At 39.6% G+C, this 24,879-nt stretch overlaps 1 protein-coding gene across 4 annotated transcripts; it reads right to left on the reverse strand.

The window, feature by feature from the left end:
• Positions 1–13,017: 13,017 nt before the first annotated feature.
• On the reverse strand, positions 13,018–21,482 carry LOC131689534 (uncharacterized). 4 transcript variants are annotated; one of them, XR_009305409.1, is made up of 5 exons: positions 21,468–21,482; positions 20,526–20,726; positions 15,535–15,659; positions 14,420–14,627; positions 13,018–13,288 (listed from the first exon to the last, which is right to left on the reverse strand). XR_009305409.1 is itself a non-coding variant. In XM_058974728.1 (5 exons), exons 2-5 carry the CDS (start codon positions 21,261–21,263, stop codon positions 13,265–13,267), a joined length of 363 nt encoding a protein of 120 aa, XP_058830711.1. In that variant the 5' UTR covers positions 21,264–21,300; positions 21,468–21,478; the 3' UTR covers positions 13,018–13,264. The 4 variants fall into 4 exon arrangements, 1 of the variants encoding a protein (XP_058830711.1); XM_058974728.1 differs by lacking the exon at positions 20,526–20,726 and adding an exon at positions 21,258–21,300 and having other exon boundaries at positions 21,468–21,478; XR_009305410.1 differs by lacking the exons at positions 15,535–15,659; positions 21,468–21,482 and having other exon boundaries at positions 20,526–20,815.
• Between the last annotated feature and the right edge of the window lie 3,397 nt (positions 21,483–24,879).

Below are 24,879 nucleotides of genomic sequence, written 5' to 3' on the forward strand. Positions count from 1 at the left end.
GGGAGAAGAGGCTTAAAAGGAGCAGCACTCCCGCGGGCTTTTCCCTTACTCCATAAATACAACAGAATTACTAAAATCAGATTTTTATTACTGTGCTTCATATCATTCCATAATAACTCATATATTAATTCAAATTACATTATACTACAAATGATATCTGGGAAGGGGCTGGGGCATCAGGGTATCATACGAATTGAAGACTGGACGAGGGAACGTGGGTAGCCAGCCTGAGTCACTTGAAGGAAACTTCAGAAGGTCCGATAGGAGTTTGACGCGCCCTTCTCCAAACAAACCATCAGGTGGGTTCAAGCACGTATAGCGAATTTTTTTACCCTTTGGCTGGATGTTATTGTTGGAAGAGGATCTTTTGTCCCGCGGTATGCGCGTAAGTGTCTCTGCTTACGGGGCCGCCCAATCCCCGTTTGTTCCCTCTTCAGTAACAATAGTAATGTGAAGGTTAAATGATAATCAATTTCGGAGCTACGATAAGTCTACCCGCATACACTGGAAAAACCTTGAGCTGATGGTGGCTTCAAAACACATCACATCATCACATATGAGTATAGATAGAGTATAGTATAGAAATGGGTCATTCCATGCGAAGTGATCAAGGCACCAGATGGCTTTTGAAGAAAATTGTTCAAGGAGTCGATAAAAAATATTATTTTTTGCCGACAGTGTTGCCAACTATGCAATTTTTTCAGTTAAATATTAAAAGTTAATTTTTCTCTCAATACGTATATTTTAATTTTGAAAATTTTAATGCCATCGCGTTCCTCAGACATTTTTACATAAAAAATACTTATCATCCCAATATAATATGAGCGCATCCGTTTTGAAGAGAAAAAACCGAAATTTCCCATATAAAATCGCAAGCGCACAATACTAAAAAACCAACTTGAGTATTCTGAGTTCAAACATAATTTTTCGTGAAGTAGACGAGAAATGATGAAAAACTACGTATTTGGTTTGCTTCTAGCAGATCAGGGTCGATTTTTATGACAGTTTGAAGATTTTCTCAATTTTGGCCAATAAAAATGGATTTTTATATGAGAAAATCGGAGTTTTTCCCTTCAAAACGGTATATCTCAGGATGTGCTCATATTATATTGGGACGATAAGTGTTTTTTTTTTGTAAAAATGTCTGAGGAACGCGATGGCATTAAAATTTTCGAAACTAAAATATAAAACTGTCGGCAAAAAATAATATTTTTTATAGACTCGTTGAACAATTTTCTTCAAAAGCCATCTTGTGGTTTGATTCTAGAGTAAATAGAACCGGAGATATGATCAAAAGAAAATCAAGGGTTTTGGCAATTTTCCAAAACGGGGGGTGCTCCCATGACACGAGGGGTGGTTCAATTGACACAAAAATTTGGGTTTTTATATATTGGCCCTAGATGAAGAACTCCTCCAAATTTTGTTCAAATCAGTGAAGGTCGATTTCTAGTTTACATCTATTTTTGATCACTTCGCGTGGAATGACCCAAATATAGTAATAGAAGGAATCATAACATGCCGAATAAAGAAAAAAAAGATACAAAGAGATCGATTAAAAGTGTATAAATTGACCGATACTATTTTGGTATACATGGAAAAGCAAACTAACAGAAGTATATATATATATATATATATATATATATATATATATATATATATATATATATATATATATATATATATATATATATATATATATATATATATATATATATATATATATATATATATATATATATATATATATATATATATATATATATATATATATATATATATATATATATATATATATATATATATATATATATATATATATATATATATATATATATATATATATATATATATATATATACACATATATATATATATATATATATATATATATATATATATATATATATATATATATATATATATATATATATATATATATATATACACATATATATATATATATATATATATATATATATATATATATATATATATATATATATATATATATATATATATATATATATATATATATATACGCGTTGAGCGTGAACCTAAAAACTGCCGCACTTGCACGACCATGAATCGGTCACTTCCGGAAGTTTCTATCCTTGGTATCAGCAGGCCCATGCCTTCAAATCGACCAATTAAAAAAAGAAAACCCTCATATCCGCTGGACAACACGCCCAGGAACTTTAGTGATATGGGGTAACTCACTCCCTGTCAGAACGGGAATTGTACACCGAAAACCCTAATATCAGAATAACGATCCGCGTGACCAATGGTCACTGACCATCCAAGAACGCAGGCGAATATGTGAATGGCCACACGGTTACAAAATCGAATTTATACACACGAAGTCACATGCACGCAACAAACGCGGTAGCATACATTGATAAAAATGTAGACGTTATGTTTAATGATTTTACACATAGATTTTTGCAATTAGCGGCGGCATAGAAACACAATTTCCTGGCACATAAACCTAATGTGTGTATTTACAAGAAATATTAATCCCACATTCATATTTCAAAACTAAGGCGCATAAAACCCGATTCTATAACAATTCGGACATATATCTAATGTGGATTCGTAACCGAGCGCCCTTTCAGTTTACACACCCGCGTTGTTTGTTGTAACATTACCTTGAGTTAGGCGATATCGGTGAAGGTGGTTATCCCAGCAAGGGCTGGAGTATAAACATTATAAACGTTAAATTGTGTCAGGTAGTGCAGTGAAGTGCGTTACTAAACAGTTTTCTTGCCTGAAAGACGGCTTTGCCTTCACGAGCTATACCAGCTCTCTACTGTGTGAAGGTCACGCGGGTGACGGATAAAACAAACGAAGGATCAATTCACCTACCAGCTCGTCAGGAACCAACTGGTGAAGTGTTTCGTTTCTTACTTTTCATATTGATTTTTTTCTTTTTTTTTTATTGTTTTTGATTTTTTTTAATTTTGATTTAAGTTAAACAGTGCGGTCGAGCATATTGCTCCCGCAACAAAATGGAACAAACAGAAGGATCACCCTCCGAATACGAATATTATGGGGAAGAGGAACGTGTATCTGATTCGGAGACTGATGATGTTACGGTCGATCCACTTCCCCCACTTTCACCCAATGCCTCACAGCCCCCCCCCCCCCAGGTCAAGGTTTACCAGGATGGATCCGCTGGTTCTTGGGTGGTATACTTTCGGCCCAAAAATAAACCGTTAAACAGCATAACTGTTGCACGGGAGCTGACAAAACGTTACTCGGCCGTAACCGAGATTAAAAAGGTTCAGTCAGATAAATTGCGCGTAGTCGTTACTGACTTGAAACAGGCCAATGATATCATTAGCAATAGCCTCTTTACGCTGGAGTATCGCGTCTACATCCCTTCTCGTGATGTGGAGATCGACGGTGTAGTAAGTGATGCGGGTATAACTGTCGATGATCTGATGAATGATGGGATTGGCCGCTTTAAGAACCCTAACTGTGCAAGCAATTGCACTCAAAGTCCATCGAAGATGAGAATTTCTATCCATTAGACACGTTCCGCGTAACCTTCGCCGGATCTGAAAAGATACAAAGAGATCGATTAAAAGTGTATAAATTGACCGATACTATTTTGGTATACATGAGTAATGGAAAAGCAAACTAACAGAAGTAGAAGTATATATATATATATATATATATATATATATATATATATATATATATATATATATATATATATATATATATATATATATATATATATATATATATATATATATATATATATAGATATATATATATATATATATATATATATATGGTGCACAAAAAATTTTTTTGCCCAGATCAATTTTTTTTCTCGGTTTAGTAGTCCAAAAAATTCGACACGTATTTTTTTACTTCAACATAGTAGGCGAGACTTTCGAGATTTTTTGTGTTTAATTTCACCATTTGAAAAAAACATAATTTTTTCAATCGCTCGTACTGTTAAAACTAAAGAAGATACCAAAAAGTTCCCAAGACATGAAATGTGCACCTTTTTCACAGCTTTCGGATGAAGTATATTAATACTTACTCAACGTATTGGTTTCATGAAAAATATTGAAAAGTTTAAAACAAATCTATTTTTTTCAAACTAAGACATGATTTTTTTTCATTTTTTTTTATTTTATAAAATAGGAAAATCATTTTTCTTGATGCCATAAAAATTTGGGAGTGGGATACTTACGGAGATATGAATTTTTCAATAGCGCCTTGCGCGCGAAAAACGTAGCGCCACGCGCTTCGCTCGTACTGAGACTTGTATGTATATATATATATATATATATATATATATATATATATATATATATATATATATATATATATATATATATATATATATATATATATATATATACATATATATATATATATATATATATATATATATATATATATATATATATATATATATATATATATATATATATATATATATATATATATATATATATATATATATATATATATATATATATATATATATATATATATATATATATATATATATATATATATATTAGGGTGACAATGATTTATATGAAAAAAAAATTCACAACCTACACCCCCTAGCATCGTTCCAAATCATGAAAAAATGACACTGTCCAAATTTGAGCGAAATCGGTTAACCCTAACCCCTCCCCCAACGAGCTTAAAGTTTGTATGGGATTTTTGGCCAAAATGTATGGAGAAACACTCACAGTTAACATTATCGCCCCTAGAGGTCGCTGTAAACTTCCGAATACGGACCTAGGAAGGAGTTAAGTTTTTGAAGATATGCCGAACAAGTTTGTCGAAGACTGCAAGACAATCCAACCAACCGTTAAAGAGTTATTAACGTTTAAAATTGGATACTGCTGCTTAACATTCGCAAAGGGCGTACTCCGCTTATCTCATATATGTGACCCACATGCAAAGGTGGGGCAAGGTTAGGAAAAACTCATATATCTCTGAAACGACGAGAGATAGAAAGTTATGATGTTCCACAAAGTTGTAGAGAAATAAAAGGACTTTTTGGTTTCACTGTAAAGTTTCAAGATTTCTCCGCATGGTGGCGGTAATGAGCCAAGCAATTTAAAGGGAATGCTCCTATCTGTACAACGCTAAGAGATAGAGCATTTGGATGTTATATAAAGTTGTAGAGTAGCAAAAAATACTTTATTCTTTTATTTGAAAAATGCAAAATTCCTCCACATGGTGGCGCCAGTGAGCAAAATTAATTCAAGGTAATTCGCCAATCTATACAATGGTAAGAGATAAAAATATAATATTTGGCAAAGCAAATTGACAGTTTACGCCGTGTTAAAATGAACTTGAGACTTGAGACACTTTGTGGATGACTTGTCAAGAGACACATCTTTGGGTATTCTTTGGAACACATGCAGAAGAATTCGAAATCGAAAGAAGACGTTTGTCCAGATTCTAATACTGTATATAATATCATTCAATATGCTCCCACAACACAGATGTCTAGAATGTGAATTTAGCATCAATTTTAACTTTTTGCTAAAATTAAATGACTTAGCCTTACAACATATTTGGCAAAGTTGTTGTACTTTGCAATGCCCTTCTTTTGTTTAAACAAATGTTAGGGTGATTCTAATTTTAGCAATTTTTAAAACTAAACTTTTTAACGGTTCAAGAAAGAACTTTAGTTTTCGATGTAGAAGTTGTAGAGAAACACATTTTAAACAAATTTGCTGAAGACATGCAAGCTCTAGCTTTTGTAATTTTCATTGCACGAGAGAAAAACCAAATGTAAGCTTCAGGGTGTTCTGTAACCTTCCGCCGGCTAACAAAGCTAGCAAAACTGTGTTGGCGCACCAGCGGCTGCTCGTTCATTGGGCCACTTGCGCGACTTCCGAAGGGTTAAAAAACGGTTTCATTTCTAAAACTTTTGTAGTTTTTATTTTACACTGAAGTACCCTTTGGACAACTTGTAGATTATTTTAGGGCGCATAATTTGCTTTAAAACATTAACTGACTACTAAACTTTTTTTCGTTTCGAAGTTATGACAACTTTCATATAAAAACGTTTTTAATCCACCTAACAGTGTGATGATACATTTTGTATCACTAGATAGAGAACATTTATAACTTGATGCTTCGCGATGTTTTTGTTAACACATACTACATGGGATAGTGGCAGGACTCAGAGAATCGTTCAAAGCAGCATAGGACAACATAGTGCTTGAAATCTCAAATGCTAAACCAAATATATGAATAAGCAGAAAATGGCCCATAAAATAGATATACAAACGAATTATTGCTCTATTGACAACATATCCAAATTCTTCCATCAATGTATTGAGTGGGGAAAACTAAATTTTCCCAAAGAGGTTAAATAAATATATGTTGTGCTAAGCCCGAAATTCGAAAAAAGTTTTGTTTGAGTCAATTTAAAGTTCTTACTCTCAGTAGCGTTCAGCCTTGTTCGTCTGCTAGAGTCCATCAAACATGAGGTTGATAAAATGGGGGCAGACTAAATCGGGGCCTGATCAAAACGGGTCTTCAATGTATTATAATTGATAGGCAGTATTCGAAGAAGTTTCTTGGGGACGAGTGTTGAATGACTTTGTTTTTACTTACTTGGAGTCAGTGGCGTGGCCAGAAATTCGATTTGGTGGAAGTTTGATGAAAACTTACTGTCCAAAACGCCATCTTTGAAGTTTTAATATTGTGGAGAAATAATTTTTAAAAAAATTGTAGCAGAGTTCGTGTCTTTAGCGAATTTGTTGAGACTATCATTTAAAGCAACTTTATTACTGTCATGAAGTGTAGGGAGTATATCAAGTTATAAAATGATGTTTACGAAATGTTCCTTAATCTATTTTTTTTAAATCACTTTCTATTGCGAGCTTCACAAACTCAAGCTTTGGATAAAATGTAAATTTTATTATTTATGAACAGTAGAAGAGATTTATCATAACAGTATAGAGATTACTGGGTAGAGAAAGTTATGGAAATTAGAGCCATAGTACTCAAGTGAGAGCAAGGATGTGAAGTAAACAGATCGGAAAACTAAAAGTGGCAGGGTTATTAGAACAGGCTTAATATCGTACGGGTTTAATCTGTGTCTTCTGCTAATGAGGGTCGAGCTTAGGCAGCATAACTACGAACCACCCGAGTTCACTAGTATGTGTCCTGGTATAGGCAGACAAGTCTATCTTTACCGTGACAACCGACCTTGCCACTTTACCGTGACAACCGACCTTGCCACTTCTAATTTTCCGATCTGTTTACTTCACATGCTAGCTCTCACTTTAGTACTGTGGCTCTTATTTTCATAACTTTCCTTACCCAGTAATCTCTAGCTAATTGAATGTCGTTAAAATGAAAAAAGAAAATGTGACTAACATAGTCGAAATAAAAAAGTAAATTTATAGTAATTGAAAATTTTTAATAGAAGTGACGGAAGGTAATCGAAAAGTTTCGTGTCCTCGTTTTCGAGAGTTTTTTATTTGTTCTTTGGCATTAGGATAGTATAATACTACGTTCACACTACAGAGTTAAAACATGTTATAATAATTAGCAACAAGAAAAATGTCGTCAAGATAGCGTTAAAACACGTTTTAACTCGTAGTGTGAACGTAGTATTAGGGATAATAATTCAAATCAAAGATTCTACTGGGAAGTTATTTTTAGAAAAAGTCGATATCGAACTAAAGTTTGAACTATGCACGCATGCACTTCAGGATAGTGAGATATCAAGAGCTGAAATTTCAATGCTTAGTTCTCATCCGCGTTGGGAATTTGAGTAAACGCTAATGAGTATGAACTGCAAATCTATTCGAAAATTTCTTTTTCGAATTTTTTGACTCAGCACAACATATATAACTTCTTTAGGAAAATTCAGTTTTCGCTGCACAATGCATTGATTGAAGAATTTATATGTTATTAACGGAGCATTAGCAATAATTCGTTTTTATTTCTATTATATGGGCCATTTTTCCGTTTTTCCATTAAATTGGTTTGACCTTTGAGAGTTGCACTGATATTGTCCTATGCTAATTTTAGCGATTCTCTGAGTCCTGCCACTATCCCATGTAGTATGTGTTATCAAAAACATCGCGAAGCATCAAGTTCTAAATGTTCTTAATCGATATAATACCCGAAGAATTATTGCTGAGTTATAAGAAATGTTAGATGGATTAAAACCGTTTTTAATGGATTAAAACCGTTTTTAATCGGAATTTAATTATAATTATTGACGCCGAAAGATTTCAAAATGCATGAAACATCGAGATCTTATGTCAAAGCAAAATATAGGCATCGAATCAAAATTTCACAAACCCTCCCGAATTTTTTTTTTCTGGATTCGATCCGTCCCTCCAAAAATATCTATAATGTAAAATGAATGTTCTGAAGGACCAAATTTTGGGAACATTTTTTTAAATAAAAGTTTCCCTTGAGGCCTTGAAGTGTTTTTGACCACCGAATTTTTCTAACGATTACGACTGTGGAGGAGAACAAAACCAAACTTTACCAGTGGATGGGGGCTCCTTCTAAACTGTTCTGAATTTTTGTTTGAATAAAAAAAGATGGGTGGGTAATGTGACATAACCGGAGTGACACTTACTTCGGGCATTTTAATAAGTTTTGGCGCTTATAAGGGTTATTTTGTATGGCAAAAAACATGAATGTAGAAAGTGAGAGATATATTTCGGACTTTTCATATTTTTTCATTTGATTGATCCAGTGGTTTAATTTGAAATCTGCAACACACAACACATGATACTATTATAACTGGTTAGTAACCTACACCAACACCAATGATATCATGCTGAGAATTCTTCAGCATCCAACGATCTTTAAACTCAGCACAACCATCAATAGTTCTTTTCCGAACCACTATAATTATAATAAAGAATAATTTGAAAATTTCCATTCAAACTTGTTATTTCAAATCTAAAGATTCTGTTGAATATCACTAGATTTCAAACAACATTTCCGGTGTGTCACAGACGTTACCCATCCATGTTTGGTTTAATTACTTATTTACTTTTAAAAGAAAATTGCTTCTTCTGCAGTTAGTATGTTAGTATTCTCTGTGGAAATACTGTTTGAATTTTATTGAAATATTATGGCAAAACAATGTGTATACTCCTTTGCCGTCTTCTGTGCATAGGGTAATTTGGGGAGAGATGCCGCACATTTCTAAAAAGCGGTCCTGCATCAAAGCAAATCATTCAATATATGATGAAATTTGACATAAAAAAATTCATTAAATTTCAATGAGCATTTTTAAAAAAGATCATTGCGGGAGAGGCGGGTCTCTGCGGGTGAGGCGTCGCACCGTGATCACAAACTGAAAAATAGTGAACAAAAGTATTTTTTACCTCTCGTTGATGTTAGTGCCTGAAACTTTAAAGAATAAACCGAAGTAACTATTACTCAGATACATATCGCCCGTTTAAATATATAGATAATTGATTCATAATCCTATATGTCACTGTGGATTGTGGATATACCTTATCCAGAACCCGTACCTGACGCAAATTATCATTAAATGACATTACGAGGTGGAAAAATATATATTAGCTATGTATCCTCCACCATCGAGTGCGGCATATCACTCGTAATTTTGATGGGCATTTCTCCCAATTGTATGGTAGAGATGCCGCACGACGATATTTTCCGACCGTGCTCATGATCAGAATGCCTTCCAAAAGATCCAATCTATTCAACCGATACATGATTCACAAAAAAGTCAAACGATTTAAGAAAAACAAAATTTTAATGTAGTGCTGAAAATATTTCGGCGCTCCACTCTAGTAACAATTGTGGTTTTATGATAGTTTTATAGCCACTGATAAAACTTAGATTGCACTTGTAGCGTGCTATAAAACTTCAGTTATTACTTGGGCATGATGCAACTAGACGCACAAAATCATTAATACAATTTTCGTGAGTTAATAATAAGGATTATTGTACATATCTAGTGTTGTAGTTCCCCGAAAGACAAACTCACAATATCATATTGCCGTATAAAATTGACCCTATATACGAGATATAGAGAGTGCGGCATCTCAATCGAAATTACCCTACATAGTTTTTTGGGAATATTTTTGGAATTTCTAAATGTTTTTTTTTCTCTCCAATCTGCAACTTTTGCTGAAAAAATTGTTGGAAGGCTATTGTGAAAAGCAGTGTGGCAATACTAGTCACTAGATGGAAGGTGAGGGAAAGACGTATATTCATTTTGTTCATACTAGTATTAGTAGCAGAAAGGAATGGAAAGAAATATGACGCGAAAAAGAGCGAGTGAGCGATACTAGTGCATATTCGCGCGACTAAACAACGGTCGGTCGGTTTTCCTCATCACTCATTTGACCGTCGTTATGCTACTAGCTAGCATCGGCAGTAGCGGAGTAGAAATTTTCGTGCTATGACCCGTGCCAAACAGTTCGTAAATCCACCGGATGGAAAGCTCCCCGAAAGCAGTTTGCAACGAAGGTCGTCCGCAGAACTTCAAAATTGATCTATGCTTCCAGACCTCAACCATTATTATGTCTCCCAAGAAACCAGCATGGCCTACCTATTGTGTCTTTCATAATAAAGTAAACCAATGGTTAGGAAAGCGTGTGTTGTTCTCAAGGAAGTCGTAGCTTAATTTAAAAAAATATGATGCGCCAACAAAAGAGAGAGAAGGAATATCAAATCAAAACTCATCATCAATGGTCGTCTTGAAAAGGGCAGGTTCTGGTTTTCTCGGCACTGTTTCGCCTGCCAACGCCTGACGGCAGAATGGCATGGATATTAGGCAACACACCATCCTGGAAAATGGTCAGGCCGGAGAGCAATGTTTTAAAATCCGGTTTTCGTCGTGTATGCTACCCTCTAATCAGAAATGAAAATAATTGCCTCTGCTAACACAAACAGATTCATCCACCAGCCGTGTTCAGCTCACAAATAATTCCTTCTCGATATTGTACAGCCCTTTGAGGACCCTGTACGCTCTAAACAGTTCAACACAAAATGAAACAAATCTACAGTGGACCTAAAGGGCGAACACGAAATTATTGCGACACATTCGTGTGTTTTTCGATTCAACGAAAATGGAGGTGAACCAACGCGAGTCGTGAGAACAAATTCTTTCCAAACACTTGGAATTTCCTGACCTGTCGCACCGGCAGTTGGGAAAAATGTTTAACATTCACCATTCAACCGTCTTCAGAGTGTTGAAGCGGTTCCAGGAGCGGTTGACGTTGGACCCCGGCAAAGGAGCTGGAAGAAAACCGGGACCGGAGAACAAAAAGACGGAGGGAAAGGTGAAGCGGATGATTAAAGCCATTAAGGCATGTCGCAGAGCTACTTCCAGAATGCAAAGAAGAGAGCTGGACAACATACATACAAGGTACAGAACTTCCCAAACCGCGATGAGCGGCAACAATCGACGGCTAAAACTCGGGCACGGAAGCTCTACGAGAAGATGCTGACAAAATATGGCTGCTGTGTGATGGACGACGAAACGTATATAAAAGCCGATTTTAAGCAAATTCTGGGGTTGGAGTTTTTCAACGGCAAGAGCAAGTTCTATGAGGACAACAAATTTGTAACCAGTGTATTTGTTTCTGGATAAGATTTGTGAGATTGTCGCGTTTAGTTTACGTTTATTAAATCTGTGTATGTCGAGAAAAGATCTGTGAAGTGTCTAAAAGGCGAACACCGTCAGAAGGCCAGAACGCAGCCAGGAAAACTCGCCACAATTTCCGTGAACCACCACCAGGTGCCGGATTCAGCAAACAGGCGGCCATTGGGGGTGGCGATAATAGAGGATTTGGGCGGAATTCATTGGCGAACCAAAGGGTCAACGGTCGAGGGTATGAGGTCAATAACCACCAAAACCGGAGTTCAATTGCCCGGTAACTATCGACGATTAAAGTTAGAATTTTCAAGTCAAGCCAGAAGAGGCAATAAAAGTCGAAGTAAAGAGAAGTGAAGCTGAGTGTTAAATTACAAAAGAGTGAAGTGAAGTAAAAAAACAGAAATAAGGAACTGGAGAGTTAACCGGAGAATCCAGACTTCCAGGTAATTGACCGTCCCCCAAACTAACCCATGTGACGCCTCGACCGTCCCCCAAAGCCAATCCGCCATTTTGACATCCCCCATTGTGTTCGGAGGACCCCGTAGTTCATACCTTGAAGCCGTGGTTTTAGTGTATAACCCCTGTGAACCCAGAAAGCCCTACCGTGTCCGACCGTCGAATACTCACGCGGGAAACCGGGCATAACCGACGAATAGAACCCCTCGTCGAAGCTCGAGATCGTCAAACACTCGAGGCCGCGTAGACGACCGGTGGCGAGCGACGTGCGGCAGCCGTAGAACATCGTGTGGAACCGCAGAATCAACGGAGTGAAGCAGTGGAGTACGGTGGTGAAGTGGCAGCGACAACGACTGGAGTGGAAAAGGGGCCCCGAAGAAAACCGAAGAATAAAGAAGTGCTAAGGTAGGAGATAGCCAGTAAGAAAATGGGAGAAAAAGAATAAAAGTGTCGACGAAAAGGGAAATAAAAGTTGTGTTTGCTTGAGGATAAAGATCAGGTGTTTTCTTGATCGCGATTAGCCACGAGCGTATGCCGACCCTGAGGCGTTGAGAAAGGGAGTCTCATATTTGCTAGGCCGTAGCGATACGCAAGTTACACTTTGGCGCCCAAGTAAAATAGTTTAGGCTAATTGAGCAAGAAAAACACTTGAAGAGTTGATAACACGTCTTTGCAGAAGTCTCTGGGAAAACGTCCAGAAATCTCAAGCAAACTTTGACTTCAGTCGCACTGATATTCATTAAAAAGAGGGAAATTTATTGATAACTGTATTTTTGAAGGGGTCTTGGAGGTCAGTGGTGGTAAGAAAAGCTACCAACAACGAGAGAAATCGATTAAAGTTTTTTTTTTTCATTCGGAGTAAATTTATTAGATATTGCGGAAAATTCCGGAACATTTTTCAGTAACGGTGAAGTGCATTTCGGAAGAGTTGAGTGAAAACACCAGGCAAAACGTTCGGTTTGTTTTAGCGTAACTTGAATACAATTTTTAAAGCTTGATTTTTTTTCTTGATTCGCTTGAGCGAACCTTTTTCTTTTTCAAGTTATCGCTCAGTGATTTTCCTTGAATTTTGTGATCAAGATGGAGATGAGGCATTTGATGTCGCTGTACCATGGGATGAATACTGCCCATTTATCTGTTGATGAGCTAGAGCATGAGTTAAAAATTCGTCAGCTAGCCCACGATGCTCCGCGCAGTCAGCTAGAGAGAGTACTGCGAAACCGCCTGAAAGAGGAAAAGAATTTGTCACATGTTGCGTTTGATTTTGATGGTGAATCGGTGGTGAATGAGTTGATTGAGTGTGATGAAAAACTAAATAATATTAAAGCTTGTTTGGAAGGTAGGAAGGCAAAGAAGGCCCCAGAACAAATTTTTAAGACTAAGTTGCTTCATGTTCTTTTTCGAATGGAACGGCTGAAGCCAAATGCCGTTGAAGAAGAAGATTTGAACAGCCTAGCAATGATCGCTGGGGACTGTGTGAGGTTACTCAATGTCTATTTTTCCGTTACCTCCTACCTCCCAGAAGTGAGAGAAGCTGAACGAACCATTATCAACGAGAGCATAAATCAAATGCGCCGAACAGACACAGAGGCAGGACCGAGCCGCCAAGACTTTAACGAGAGAATTTTAGAAGAGAGTCCCGGAGAGAAGGTGGATGAACCCCGACATGAGATCCCCGTCGAGGCAGAATCAAATGTGGAGAGTGACGATGAAAGCATAGTGTAAAGAGCGGTCAACGAAGATGCAGAGGGTGGTGAGCAGGTGGAAAATGAGGAAGCGAAGCGACATGATAGGCTAGCAGAGGAAAATAAACAGCTTTTGTCGGTTGTAAACCAGTTGTTGCAAAGGATTCAGGTACTTCAGGGGAAATGTGCGGAACAGATAGGGATTAAAGTGTGTAAAATCAGCAATAGTACCCAGATGGAAGAAAGTAACAGTGAGAAGAGAAAGGAAGAGAAAATTCAGTCGGACAAACCAGATTTCTTAGCTTGGTTAAAGGAAAGGAATGGTACAGTAGACAGTTTGAAAAGTTCAGAAAATAAAAAGGGCGATGTGCAAGGCAAATTAGATGAGCCAGTTAGTGATAGTAGTAGGTCTAAAGTGAATAACAACCGTTTACCTGTGCATAAATGGACAACTAGGTACGATGGAATGGATAACGGTAGAAAGTTAAACGAATTCTAAAGGAGGTAGAATATAATGCGCGTTCGGAAGGGTTTACAGAGGCAGAGTTGCTCGTCAGTGCACACCATCTGTTCACGCAGAAAGCCAGGTCATGGTACATGGAAGTAAATGGTAGCAATGAAATTGGAACGTGGAAGGAATTAGTACAAGAATTGAAGAGTGAGTTCTTACCTGTCGATATCGATTACGTCTATGAGCGGCAAGGCAACAACCGGAAGCAAGGCGCAAGAGAGAAGTTTCAGGACTATTATTTAGACATGGTCCGGATCTTCCGGGGTATGCCAGTTCCATGGGATGAAAAACGGAAGTTCGATGTTCTTTTCCGGAACACGCGGGGAATGTCGTACCGCGATGCTCGCCGCCAATATCAGCAACATTGCTAAAATGAAAGAGTTTGGTAAGAGGTTTGACTCAATCAATTGGCAGTTGTACCAAAGGAAGGAAAATAGGTTCCCATCGCAGAATATGCAGATTGAGGAGGTAGGAGAGCAAAGACAATTTCAAAATAAGAATAACACTCGTTACCAAAATAAATACCAAGGCAGAGGAAATCATTCCACAACGGATTACAACCAAAAAGGACAGAGGACGAAGTGGCAACAGCAACCACCAGGTGGTGAACAAAGAAACAAAGAGGAAAGTAAGAAATTCGAAAAACCAAAACCGAATACACACAGTTCTACTTCTAATGAGCCAGTTCCAGGACCAAGTGGAACTAGTGCTTTACAGCGGATTGTTGGGGCGTACATTCCGGTGAAAAGGGGTGTTTGCTTCAATTGTCACGAATATGGACATAGTTACACGCAATGTGCCAAGAAACGAGACGAGTTTTGCGAACGATGCGGATTCCCCGGGTATGCAACAAAAGAGTGTCCCTTTTGTGAGTCAAAAAACGTTCACAAGACTGCTCAGTGAGGCGAGTCAGTCGTGAATCAGACTCCGCAAGGCCTCACGAAGCTGATCCTACGGAAGTACTTATGCAGCTTGGATATTCGCAGGTGCGTGGAGAAGTAGAAGAGGAGGAAGAGGATGGCGAGATAGCAACAATGCTCGTAACTCTCAGTAATGATCCTCGACCATTTGCGAAGGTCGAAATGCTGGGTATTTCAGTAATCGGATTGCTAGATTGCTAGTTTTAGGGATAGGAGGAAGGAAGCTAGTTAAAGATTTAAAATTGAAAATTAGACCCACGGAGATGAGTTTGAAAACAGCTGCAGGGCAGGAATTAGAAGTTGTAGGGTGTGTAGACATTCCAATAACATTCAATGACAAAACAAAAATCATACCAGTGGTGATTGCTCCTAAGTTGAGTCGTAGATGCATATTGGGTTACGATTTTTGGCAGCAATTCGGTATTCGTCCTACAGTGCACAAATTCGTGGACGCGATCGAGGATGGATGCAGTGACTCTCTGGAAGAAGAAGAAGAAACGTTAAGCGAGGAACAAATTCAGCAATTGGAGGAGGTCAAGAAGTTGTTCTTAGTAGCCAGTCCGGGTAATTTTGGAAAGACGGATCTAATTGAACACCGTATATAACTGAAGGAGGAGTTTCAGGCAACGGACCCGGTTCGGAAGAATCCCTACCCTTGGAGTCCTGAAATAAAGAGGAAGATTCACAAGGCGTTGGACAATATGGTACGAGATAACATTATTGAACCCTCCAATTCGGATTGGGCCCTACCAATAGTGCCGGTTAAAAAACGAGATAGTGAAGATGTGCGATTATGTTTGGACGCTAGGAAGCTGAACGAGCGAACAAAAAGAGATGCATATCCTCTCCCACACCAGAACAGAATTTTAAGCCATCTAGGTCCATTTAAATATTTGTCGCGACCATAGATTTGACCCAGGCTTTCTTACAGGTGCCCCTGAATCGAGAATCTCGCAAATACACCGCTTTCTCGATCCCAGGAAAAGGCCTTTTTCAGTTCACACGGTTGCCATTTGGACTGATCAACAGTCCGGCAACTCTGAGTAAGCTGATGGATCGAGTGTTAGGCTATGGTGTGCTAGAACCTTCCATTTTTGTGTATCTGGATGATATTGTAGTGGTCAGTAATTCTTTTGAGGACCACATACAAAAATTACGAGAACTGGCGAGACGACTGAGAGAAGCTAATTTAGTAATTAACTTTGAAAAGTCAAACTTCTGCTGCCATGAATTACTGTACCTCGGTTACATTTTGTCCCGAGAAGGACTTAGGCCTAACTCAGATCGAGTTCAAGCGATCCTTGGGTATGAGGCCCTGAGCTCGGTAAGATCCTTAAGACGATTCTTCGGTATGGTGAACTATTACCGCAGGTTTATCGATAAATTTAGCGAACTCACTGCACCTCTCACCGACTTGCTTAAAAACAAGCCGAAGAGAGTGCAGTGGAACAACGCAGCAGGAGAAGCTTTCAAGGCTATCAAAGAGAGGCTGATTTCAGCGCCTGTGATGGCCAATCCGGACTTTAGCGTGCCATTTTCAGTACAAACGGACGCTAGCGATACAGCTCTCGCAGGAGCTCTTACCCAGTTACAAAATGGAGAGGAGAGGGTAATTGCATACTATTCGGAGAAACTGAAGGGAGCAGAGCTGAGCTATCATGCAGCGGAAAAGAAGGGCTCGCCGCTCTCCGATGTATTGAGAAATTCAGGTGCTACATTGAAGACACAAGGTTCACGCTGGTGACCGACTCATCCGCACTTTCATTCATCATGAAGGCGAAATGGAAGTCATCGTCACGTCTTAGTCGTTGGAGCATAACTTTACAACAATACGACATGGAGGTAAAGCATAGGAAAGGGAAGGAGAACATAGTTCCTGATGCGTTGTCCCGGTCCATAGAAACAATCGACACGATAGCTGAGGATAAGTGGTACATTAATTTGTACGGTTCGGTAGAGCAATGCCCGGAGAAGTTTATGGACTTCCGGATCGAAAATTCGAAACTGTACAAGCTTGTTTCAGCACGTTCCGATATCCTCGACTATCGATTCGAGTGGAAGGAATGCGTACCAGAATCTAAGCGACTACAAATAATCAAACAGAAGCATGACGACAATTTTCATATAGGGTTTGAAAAGTGCATCGAAAATCTGAAACAGAATCTCTGTTTCAGATTTTCGATGCACTTTTCAAACCCTATATGAAAATTGTCGTCATGCTTCTGTTTGATTATTTGTAGTCGCTTAGATTCTGGTACGCATTCCTTCCACTCGAATCGATAGTCGAGGATTGGCCTAGAATGTATGCTGAGCTAAAAAAGTACATAAGTAACTGCAAAATGTGCAAAGAAATCAAACATTCAACGGTGTCTACTGCACCACAGATGGGCAAGCAACGGATTGCATCCAGGCCATTTCAAATTTTGTGCATGGATTACATTCAGTCTCTTCCCCGGAGCAAGCAGGGCAACGCTCACTTATTGGTCATTTTAGACATTTTTTTCTAAGTACTGCTTACTTGTTCCGGTGAAGAAGATCTCGTCCAGTGGTCTGTGCACTATATTCGAAGAAAAATGGTTGCGGAGGTTTTCGGTTCCCCAATTTGTAATCACTGACAATGCCACGACTTTCCAGTCTAAAGCATTTCAGGAGTTGTTGCGGAAATACGAAGTTCAGCATTGGGCGAACGCTCGTCATCGAAGCCAGGCAAATCCAGTTGAACGCTTAAACAGAACGATAAACTCCATGATCCGTACATACGTTCGCACGGATCAAAGGTTATGGGACACCAGAATTTCAGAAATGGAGCATATTCTGAATAACAGCGTGCATTCGTCAACCAAATTTACCCCACATCGAGTCGTTTTTGGACACGAGATGGCAACTCGTGGATCAGATCATCGTTTCGAGAGAGACGAGACTCTCAGTGAAGAGGAAAGGATGAGCAGGATGAAAGGAGTGAGTACGAAACTTTGGGATTTGGTAAGAGACAAAGCAAAGGGTGCTAGGGCAATTTGAATGCCGGATGGACAATAGTCAAATTAGATTCCAGCTCCGAGCAGCTTTTTAGGTACCTGTGCAAATTCTTAACTCGATCTCTGAAACTATATTTTTGCACCTACTGTTTAAATTTTACATGGGATTTTGTGTGGGAAAAGACTGTCTTCTTGCTCTTCCGAAGTTCCCGCTTCATCATTGCTCAGTACTGCTCCACCGGGCGCAGCTCCGGACAGTTTGGCGGATTCATGTCCTTTGGAACAAAATGAACAGAATTGGCCTCATACCACTCCAGGGCACTTTTAGAATAGTGGCATGATGCCAAATCTGGCCAAAATAGCGGAGCTTCGTCGTGCTGCTGCAAGAACGGAAAAAGGCGCTTCTCGAGGCACTCAGAATTGTAGATCTCGCCATTTACTGTGCCCTTTGTCACGAAAGGCTCCGTCCTCAGTCCGCAAGAGCAGATGGCCTGCCAAATGAGATATTTGGAGGCGAACTTCGACATTTTCTTCTTCTTAAATTTGTAACTTGCGGCCTAGCAAATATGAGACTCCCTTTCTCAACGCCTCAGGGTCGGCATACGCTCGTGGCTAATCGCGGTCAAGAAAACACCTGATCTTTATCCTCAAGCAAACACAACTTTTATTTCCCTTTTCGTCGACACTTTTATTCTTTTTCTCCACTTTCTTACTGGCTATCTCCTACCTTAGCACTTCTTTATTCTTCGGTTTTCTTCGGGGCCCCTTTTCCACTCCAGTCGTTGTCGCTGCCACTTCACCACCGTACTCCACTGCTTCACTCCATTGATTCTGCGGTTCCACACGATGTTCTACGGCTGCCGCACGTCGCTCGCCACCGGTCGTCTACGCGGCCTCGAGTGTTTGACGATCTCGAGCTTCGACGAGGGGTTCTATTCGTCGGTTATGCCCGGTTTCCCGCGTGAGTATTCGACGGTCGGACACGGTAGGGCTTTCTGGGTTCACAGGGGTTATACACTAAAACCACGGCTTCAAGGTATGAACTACGGGGTCCTCCGAACACAATGGGGGATGTCAAAATGGCGGATTGGCTTTGGGGGACGGTCGAGGCGTCACATGGGTTAGTTTGGGGGACGGTCAATTACCTGGAAGTCTGGATTCTCCGGTTAACTCTCCAGTTCCTTATTTCTGCTTTTTTACTTCACTTCACTCTTTTGTAATTTAACACTCAGCTTCACTTCTCTTTACTTCGACTTTTATTGCCTCTTCTGGCTTGACTTGAAAATTCTAACTTTAATCGTCGATAGTTACCGGGCAATTGAACTCCGGTTTTGGTGGTTATTGACCTCATACCCTCGACCGTTGACCCTTTGGTTCGCCAATGAATTCCGCCCAAATCCTCTATTATCGCCACCCCCAATGGCCGCCTGTTTGCTGAATCCGGCACCTGGTGGTGGTTCACGGAAATTGTGGCGAGATTCTGTTTCAGATTTTCGATGCACTTTTCAAACCCTATATGAAAATTGTCGTCATGCTTCTGTTTGATTATTTGTAGTCGCTTAGATTCTGGTACGCATTCCTTCCACTCGAATCGATAGTCGAGGATTGGCCTAGAATGTACGCTGAGCTAAAAAAGTACATAAGTAACTGCAAAATGTGCAAAGAAATCAAACATTCAACGGTGTCTACTGCACCACAGATGGGCAAGCAACGGATTGCATCCAGGCCATTTCAAATTTTGTGCATGGATTACATTCAGTCTCTTCCCCGGAGCAAGCAGGGCAACGCTCACTTATTAGTCATTTTAGACATTTTTTTCTAAGTACTGCTTACTTGTTCCGGTGAAGAAGATCTCGTCCAGTGGTCTGTGCACTATATTCGAAGAAAAATGGTTGCGGAGGTTTTCGGTTCCCCAATTTGTAATCACTGACAATGCCACGACTTTCCAGTCTAAAGCATTTCAGGAGTTGTTGCGGAAATACGAAGTTCAGCATTGGGCGAACGCTCGTCATCGAAGCCAGGCAAATCCAGTTGAACGCTTAAACAGAACGATAAACTCCATGATCCGTACATACGTTCGCACGGATCAAAGGTTATGGGACACCAGAATTTCAGAAATGGAGCATATTCTGAATAACAGCGTGCATTCGTCAACCAAATTTACCCCACATCGAGTCGTTTTTGGACACGAGATGGCAACTCGTGGATCAGATCATCGTTTCGAGAGAGACGAGACTCTCAGTGAAGAGGAAAGGATGAGCAGGATGAAAGGAGTGAGTACGAAACTTTGGGATTTGGTAAGAGACAACCTGAGAAAGGTTCTTGAGAGCACGAAAAGGCAGTACGATTTTCGCCACAAAAGGTACTCACCCACGTTTAATGTCGGACAACTTGTTTACAAACGATCATTCCGACAATCATCGGCGGGCAATGCTTTTAATGCGAAGCTTGGTCCTCCGTATACTCAGTGTATTATCGTCGCCAAGAAAGGGACAAGCTCATATGAGGTCTCCGACTTGAATGGCAAATCTCTTGGAGTATTTTCTGCGGCTGATTTGAAGGCGTAGAGCTCTAAAATTAGAAGAAAGGGTTTTGTTCTTGAGTGAAGGGAGGTCAAATAGGGTGACGATAGTGTTCCGTTAATATCCATGTCTAGAACACTCATTAGCCCTCGTTTGCATAATCCTGGAACAAGAAGAGAACGGATTCTTGGAAACAACATACAAATGTAATGCAATGAAAATTTAGAATAACATCAGAGGAGAATAGTGAAATAAGAAGATTTCAAAAAGTTTTAACCCTAAATCCAGGAAAAATTGAGGAGTTGATTCATTTAGAGCCCAACACTCAAATGCATTCGGGTGCAATTGATCAACTTGAATGCAACGTTGTAAACAAGTCTTTGAGGTTGCAGTTCAATTGGTTATTGCAAGGTACCGCAAGTGTGAGGTTGTGTGTAGGCGGAGATAGAAAACAAGGCACAAGATTGCGTTCAGACCTTGAACAGATCATACATTCAATAAATCAACAACACGGAAGCAGAAGAGAAATTAGAAATACAGAACAGGATAGAAAAAAAACTTTTGTGAATAGGCTACTTACCTGCATAGCCGCATATATTCCTCATGTTTTGCCCAATGGACTTCTATTTAGGAAAATCAAGAAAAAAATGCAATCCGAAGAGAACTAAAATAATAATAATGATCTTCTGGCCAGACTTCGTCGACGAAAAGTCACCAAAATTGATAAAATTCTTCTTAAATGCACAATTTTCCAAAATTTTTCCTAAATAAAACCCCATTGCACACTTACCACGTTTTACAATAGCAACTTTTGACAAGATAGTGACAGCTCGATCTTCCGTATTTCGCACACACCGATGAAAAATGATAACGCTATCAGAGTGCAGTAATAGATTAAATGGTCAACTCCGACAAACGAAACGTTTCACGCGTGATGAAATAAATCATGTACCGTACGCGAGCGCTAATTTGTAATGTGATAATTATGTGTATATATTTCCGGAAATTATTTTAAACTATATAGTATTATGCATGTATTCTATTATTGTAAATTTAACTGTATATAATGTTATTCATAAAATTTCAATTTGTTTCTCATCAATGTTGGTTTATTAAAACAGTGTTATGAGTTCGTTGGAGACCGTAATCGAAAGATATTGATGGTCAGTACGGGTTTATCCTTTAAATAGCGCGGAGTTGGGTAACCGACGGTGAAGCCTTATGACCCCGACTCATCTTAGCTCTGTTTGAAATGCTACCCCTTGCCCCGCTTATTTCTGGATTTCTGATAATTTAACAGCATTCATAAATTTAAAAAAAATAATGATGAAGTGTGATATGTGGTTAATTTTTATTTGTGATAATTCAGGTTCAGAGGTACGCGGCGTGTTTTCGATTTTTCTTGTGTATTTGTTTTGTATTAAAATATTTAAAAAAATATTAGCTTCACTAATATTTTTTACCCGAGCAGGGGGAGAGTGTAACCAGTGTATTTGTTTCTGGATAAGATTTGTGAGATTGTCGCGTTTAGTTTACGTTTATTAAATCTGTGTATGTCGAGAAAAGATCTGTGAAGTGTCTAAAAGGCGAACACCGTCAGAAGGCCAGAACGCAGCCAGGAAAACTCGCCACAATTTCCGTGAACCACCACCAGGTGCCGGATTCAGCAAACAGGCGGCCATTGGGGGTGGCGATAATAGAGGATTTGGGCGGAATTCATTGGCGAACCAAAGGGTCAACGGTCGAGGGTATGAGGTCAATAACCACCAAAACCGGAGTTCAATTGCCCGGTAACTATCGACGATTAAAGTTAGAATTTTCAAGTCAAGCCAGAAGAGGCAATAAAAGTCGAAGTAAAGAGAAGTGAAGCTGAGTGTTAAATTACAAAAGAGTGAAGTGAAGTAAAAAAGCAGAAATAAGGAACTGGAGAGTTAACCGGAGAATCCAGACTTCCAGGTAATTGACCGTCCCCCAAACTAACCCATGTGACGCCTCGACCGTCCCCCAAAGCCAATCCGCCATTTTGACATCCCCCATTGTGTTCGGAGGACCCCGTAGTTCATACCTTGAAGCCGTGGTTTTAGTGTATAACCCCTGTGAACCCAGAAAGCCCTACCGTGTCCGACCGTCGAATACTCACGCGGGAAACCGGGCATAACCGACGAATAGAACCCCTCGTCGAAGCTCGAGATCGTCAAACACTCGAGGCCGCGTAGACGACCGGTAGCGAGCGACGTGCGGCAGCCGTAGAACATCGCGTGGAACCGCAGAATCAATGGAGTGAAGCAGTGGAGTACGGTGGTGAAGTGGCAGCGACAACGACTGGAGTGGAAAAGGGGCCCCGAAGAAAACCGAAGAATAAAGAAGTGCTAAGGTAGGAGATAGCCAGTAAGAAAGTGGAGAAAAAGAATAAAAGTGTCGACGAAAAGGGAAATAAAAGTTGTGTTTGCTTGAGGATAAAGATCAGGTGTTTTCTTGACCGCGATTAGCCACGAGCGTATGCCGACCCTGAGGCGTTGAGAAAGGGAGTCTCATATTTGCTAGGCCGCAAGTTACAAATTTAAGAAGAAGAAAATGTCGAAGTTCGCCTCCAAATATCTCATTTGGCAGGCCATCTGCTCTTGCGGACTGAGGACGGAGCCTTTCGTGACAAAGGGCACAGTAAATGGCGAGATCTACAATTCTGAGTGCCTCGAGAAGCGCCTTTTTCCGTTCTTGCAGCAGCACGACGAAGCTCCGCTATTTTGGCCAGATTTGGCATCATGCCACTATTCTAAAAGTGCCCTGGAGTGGTATGAGGCCAATTCTGTTCATTTTGTTCCAAAGGACATGAATCCGCCAAACTGTCCGGAGCTGCGCCCGGTGGAGCAGTACTGAGCAATGATGAAGCGGGAACTTCGGAAGAGCAAGAAGACAGTCTTTTCCCACACAAAATCCCATGTAAAATTTAAACAGTAGGTGCAAAAATATAGTTTCAGAGATCGAGTTAAGAATTTGCACAGGTACCTAAAAAGCTGCTCGGAGCTGGAATCTAATTTGACTATTGTCCATCCGGCATTCAAATTGCCCTAGCACCCTTTGCTTACTGCCGAAGTATCAGTCCCATACTCGTATAACCAATATCAATTGAGTTGGGTTCGCAGCACATGGCACGTCTCGAGGCGACAACGGCAACAACATACACCACATCTCTGCGGCGATAGCAAGCAACATGCGCGATGAAACGCACAAAGCAAAATGACACTACCCAGCCGGTTCAGTCTCTACTACGACAGAGCGATCGACGAGCGCCGGCAGTAATGTTGCAGCTATATCAGGAGACGATCCTTCCTTGCCGGAATAGTCGCACAAAGCAAAATTCAAATTCTCGATAATATAAGGATCAGAGCTTAAAAAAATTGACATCGTTGCCTGAACTTGAAAGAAAACAAAATTCACTTCACGCCCGCAGCGATGAATGAAATTTTTGGTTCGTTTCAATCGTCATTCGTTCGGCCGACGCAGCGCATTCAGGTACGGACATGTTCGGTTTCAGAAGCAAAGTGAATTTTATTTCTATTCTAGCTCTGAGAGGGATTATTGATCAAAAGTGCACCAAATATAGATTACGCAGTTCCCTTATGCTCGAAAATGTAGAAGATGCTAACTTCTGCCTTGAAACTGTCCACATAATAACAAATTAATGCTTTGGTTGGTGAATGAATTTATATTTCCTCTGCACTCAAGCATTCGATTCTGCATGAAATTTCAGTCACTATCTCTTACCATTGTATAGATAGGCGAATTACCTTGAATTAATTTTGCTCACTGGCGCCACCATGTGGAGGAATTTTGCATTTTTCAAGTATTTTTGCTACTCTACAACTTTGTATAACATCCAAATACTTTCTATCTCTCGTCGTTTCAGAGATATATGAGTTTTTCCTAACCTAACCTAACCTAACCTCCTAACCACATATATGAGATAAGCGAAGTACGCCCTTTGCGAATGTTAAGCAGCAGTATCCAACTTTAAACGTTAATAACTCTTTAACGGTTGGTTGGATTGTTTTGCAGTCTTCGACAAACTTGTTCGGCATATCTTCAAAAACTTAACTCCTTCCTAGGTCCGTATTCGGAAGTTTACAGCGACCTCTAGGGGCGATAATGTGAACTGTGAGTGTTTCTCCATACATTTTGGCCAAAAATCCCATACAAACTTT

This window comes from Topomyia yanbarensis, chromosome 3, assembly GCF_030247195.1.
Source record: "Topomyia yanbarensis strain Yona2022 chromosome 3, ASM3024719v1, whole genome shotgun sequence".
NCBI lineage: Eukaryota > Metazoa > Arthropoda > Insecta > Diptera > Culicidae > Topomyia > Topomyia yanbarensis.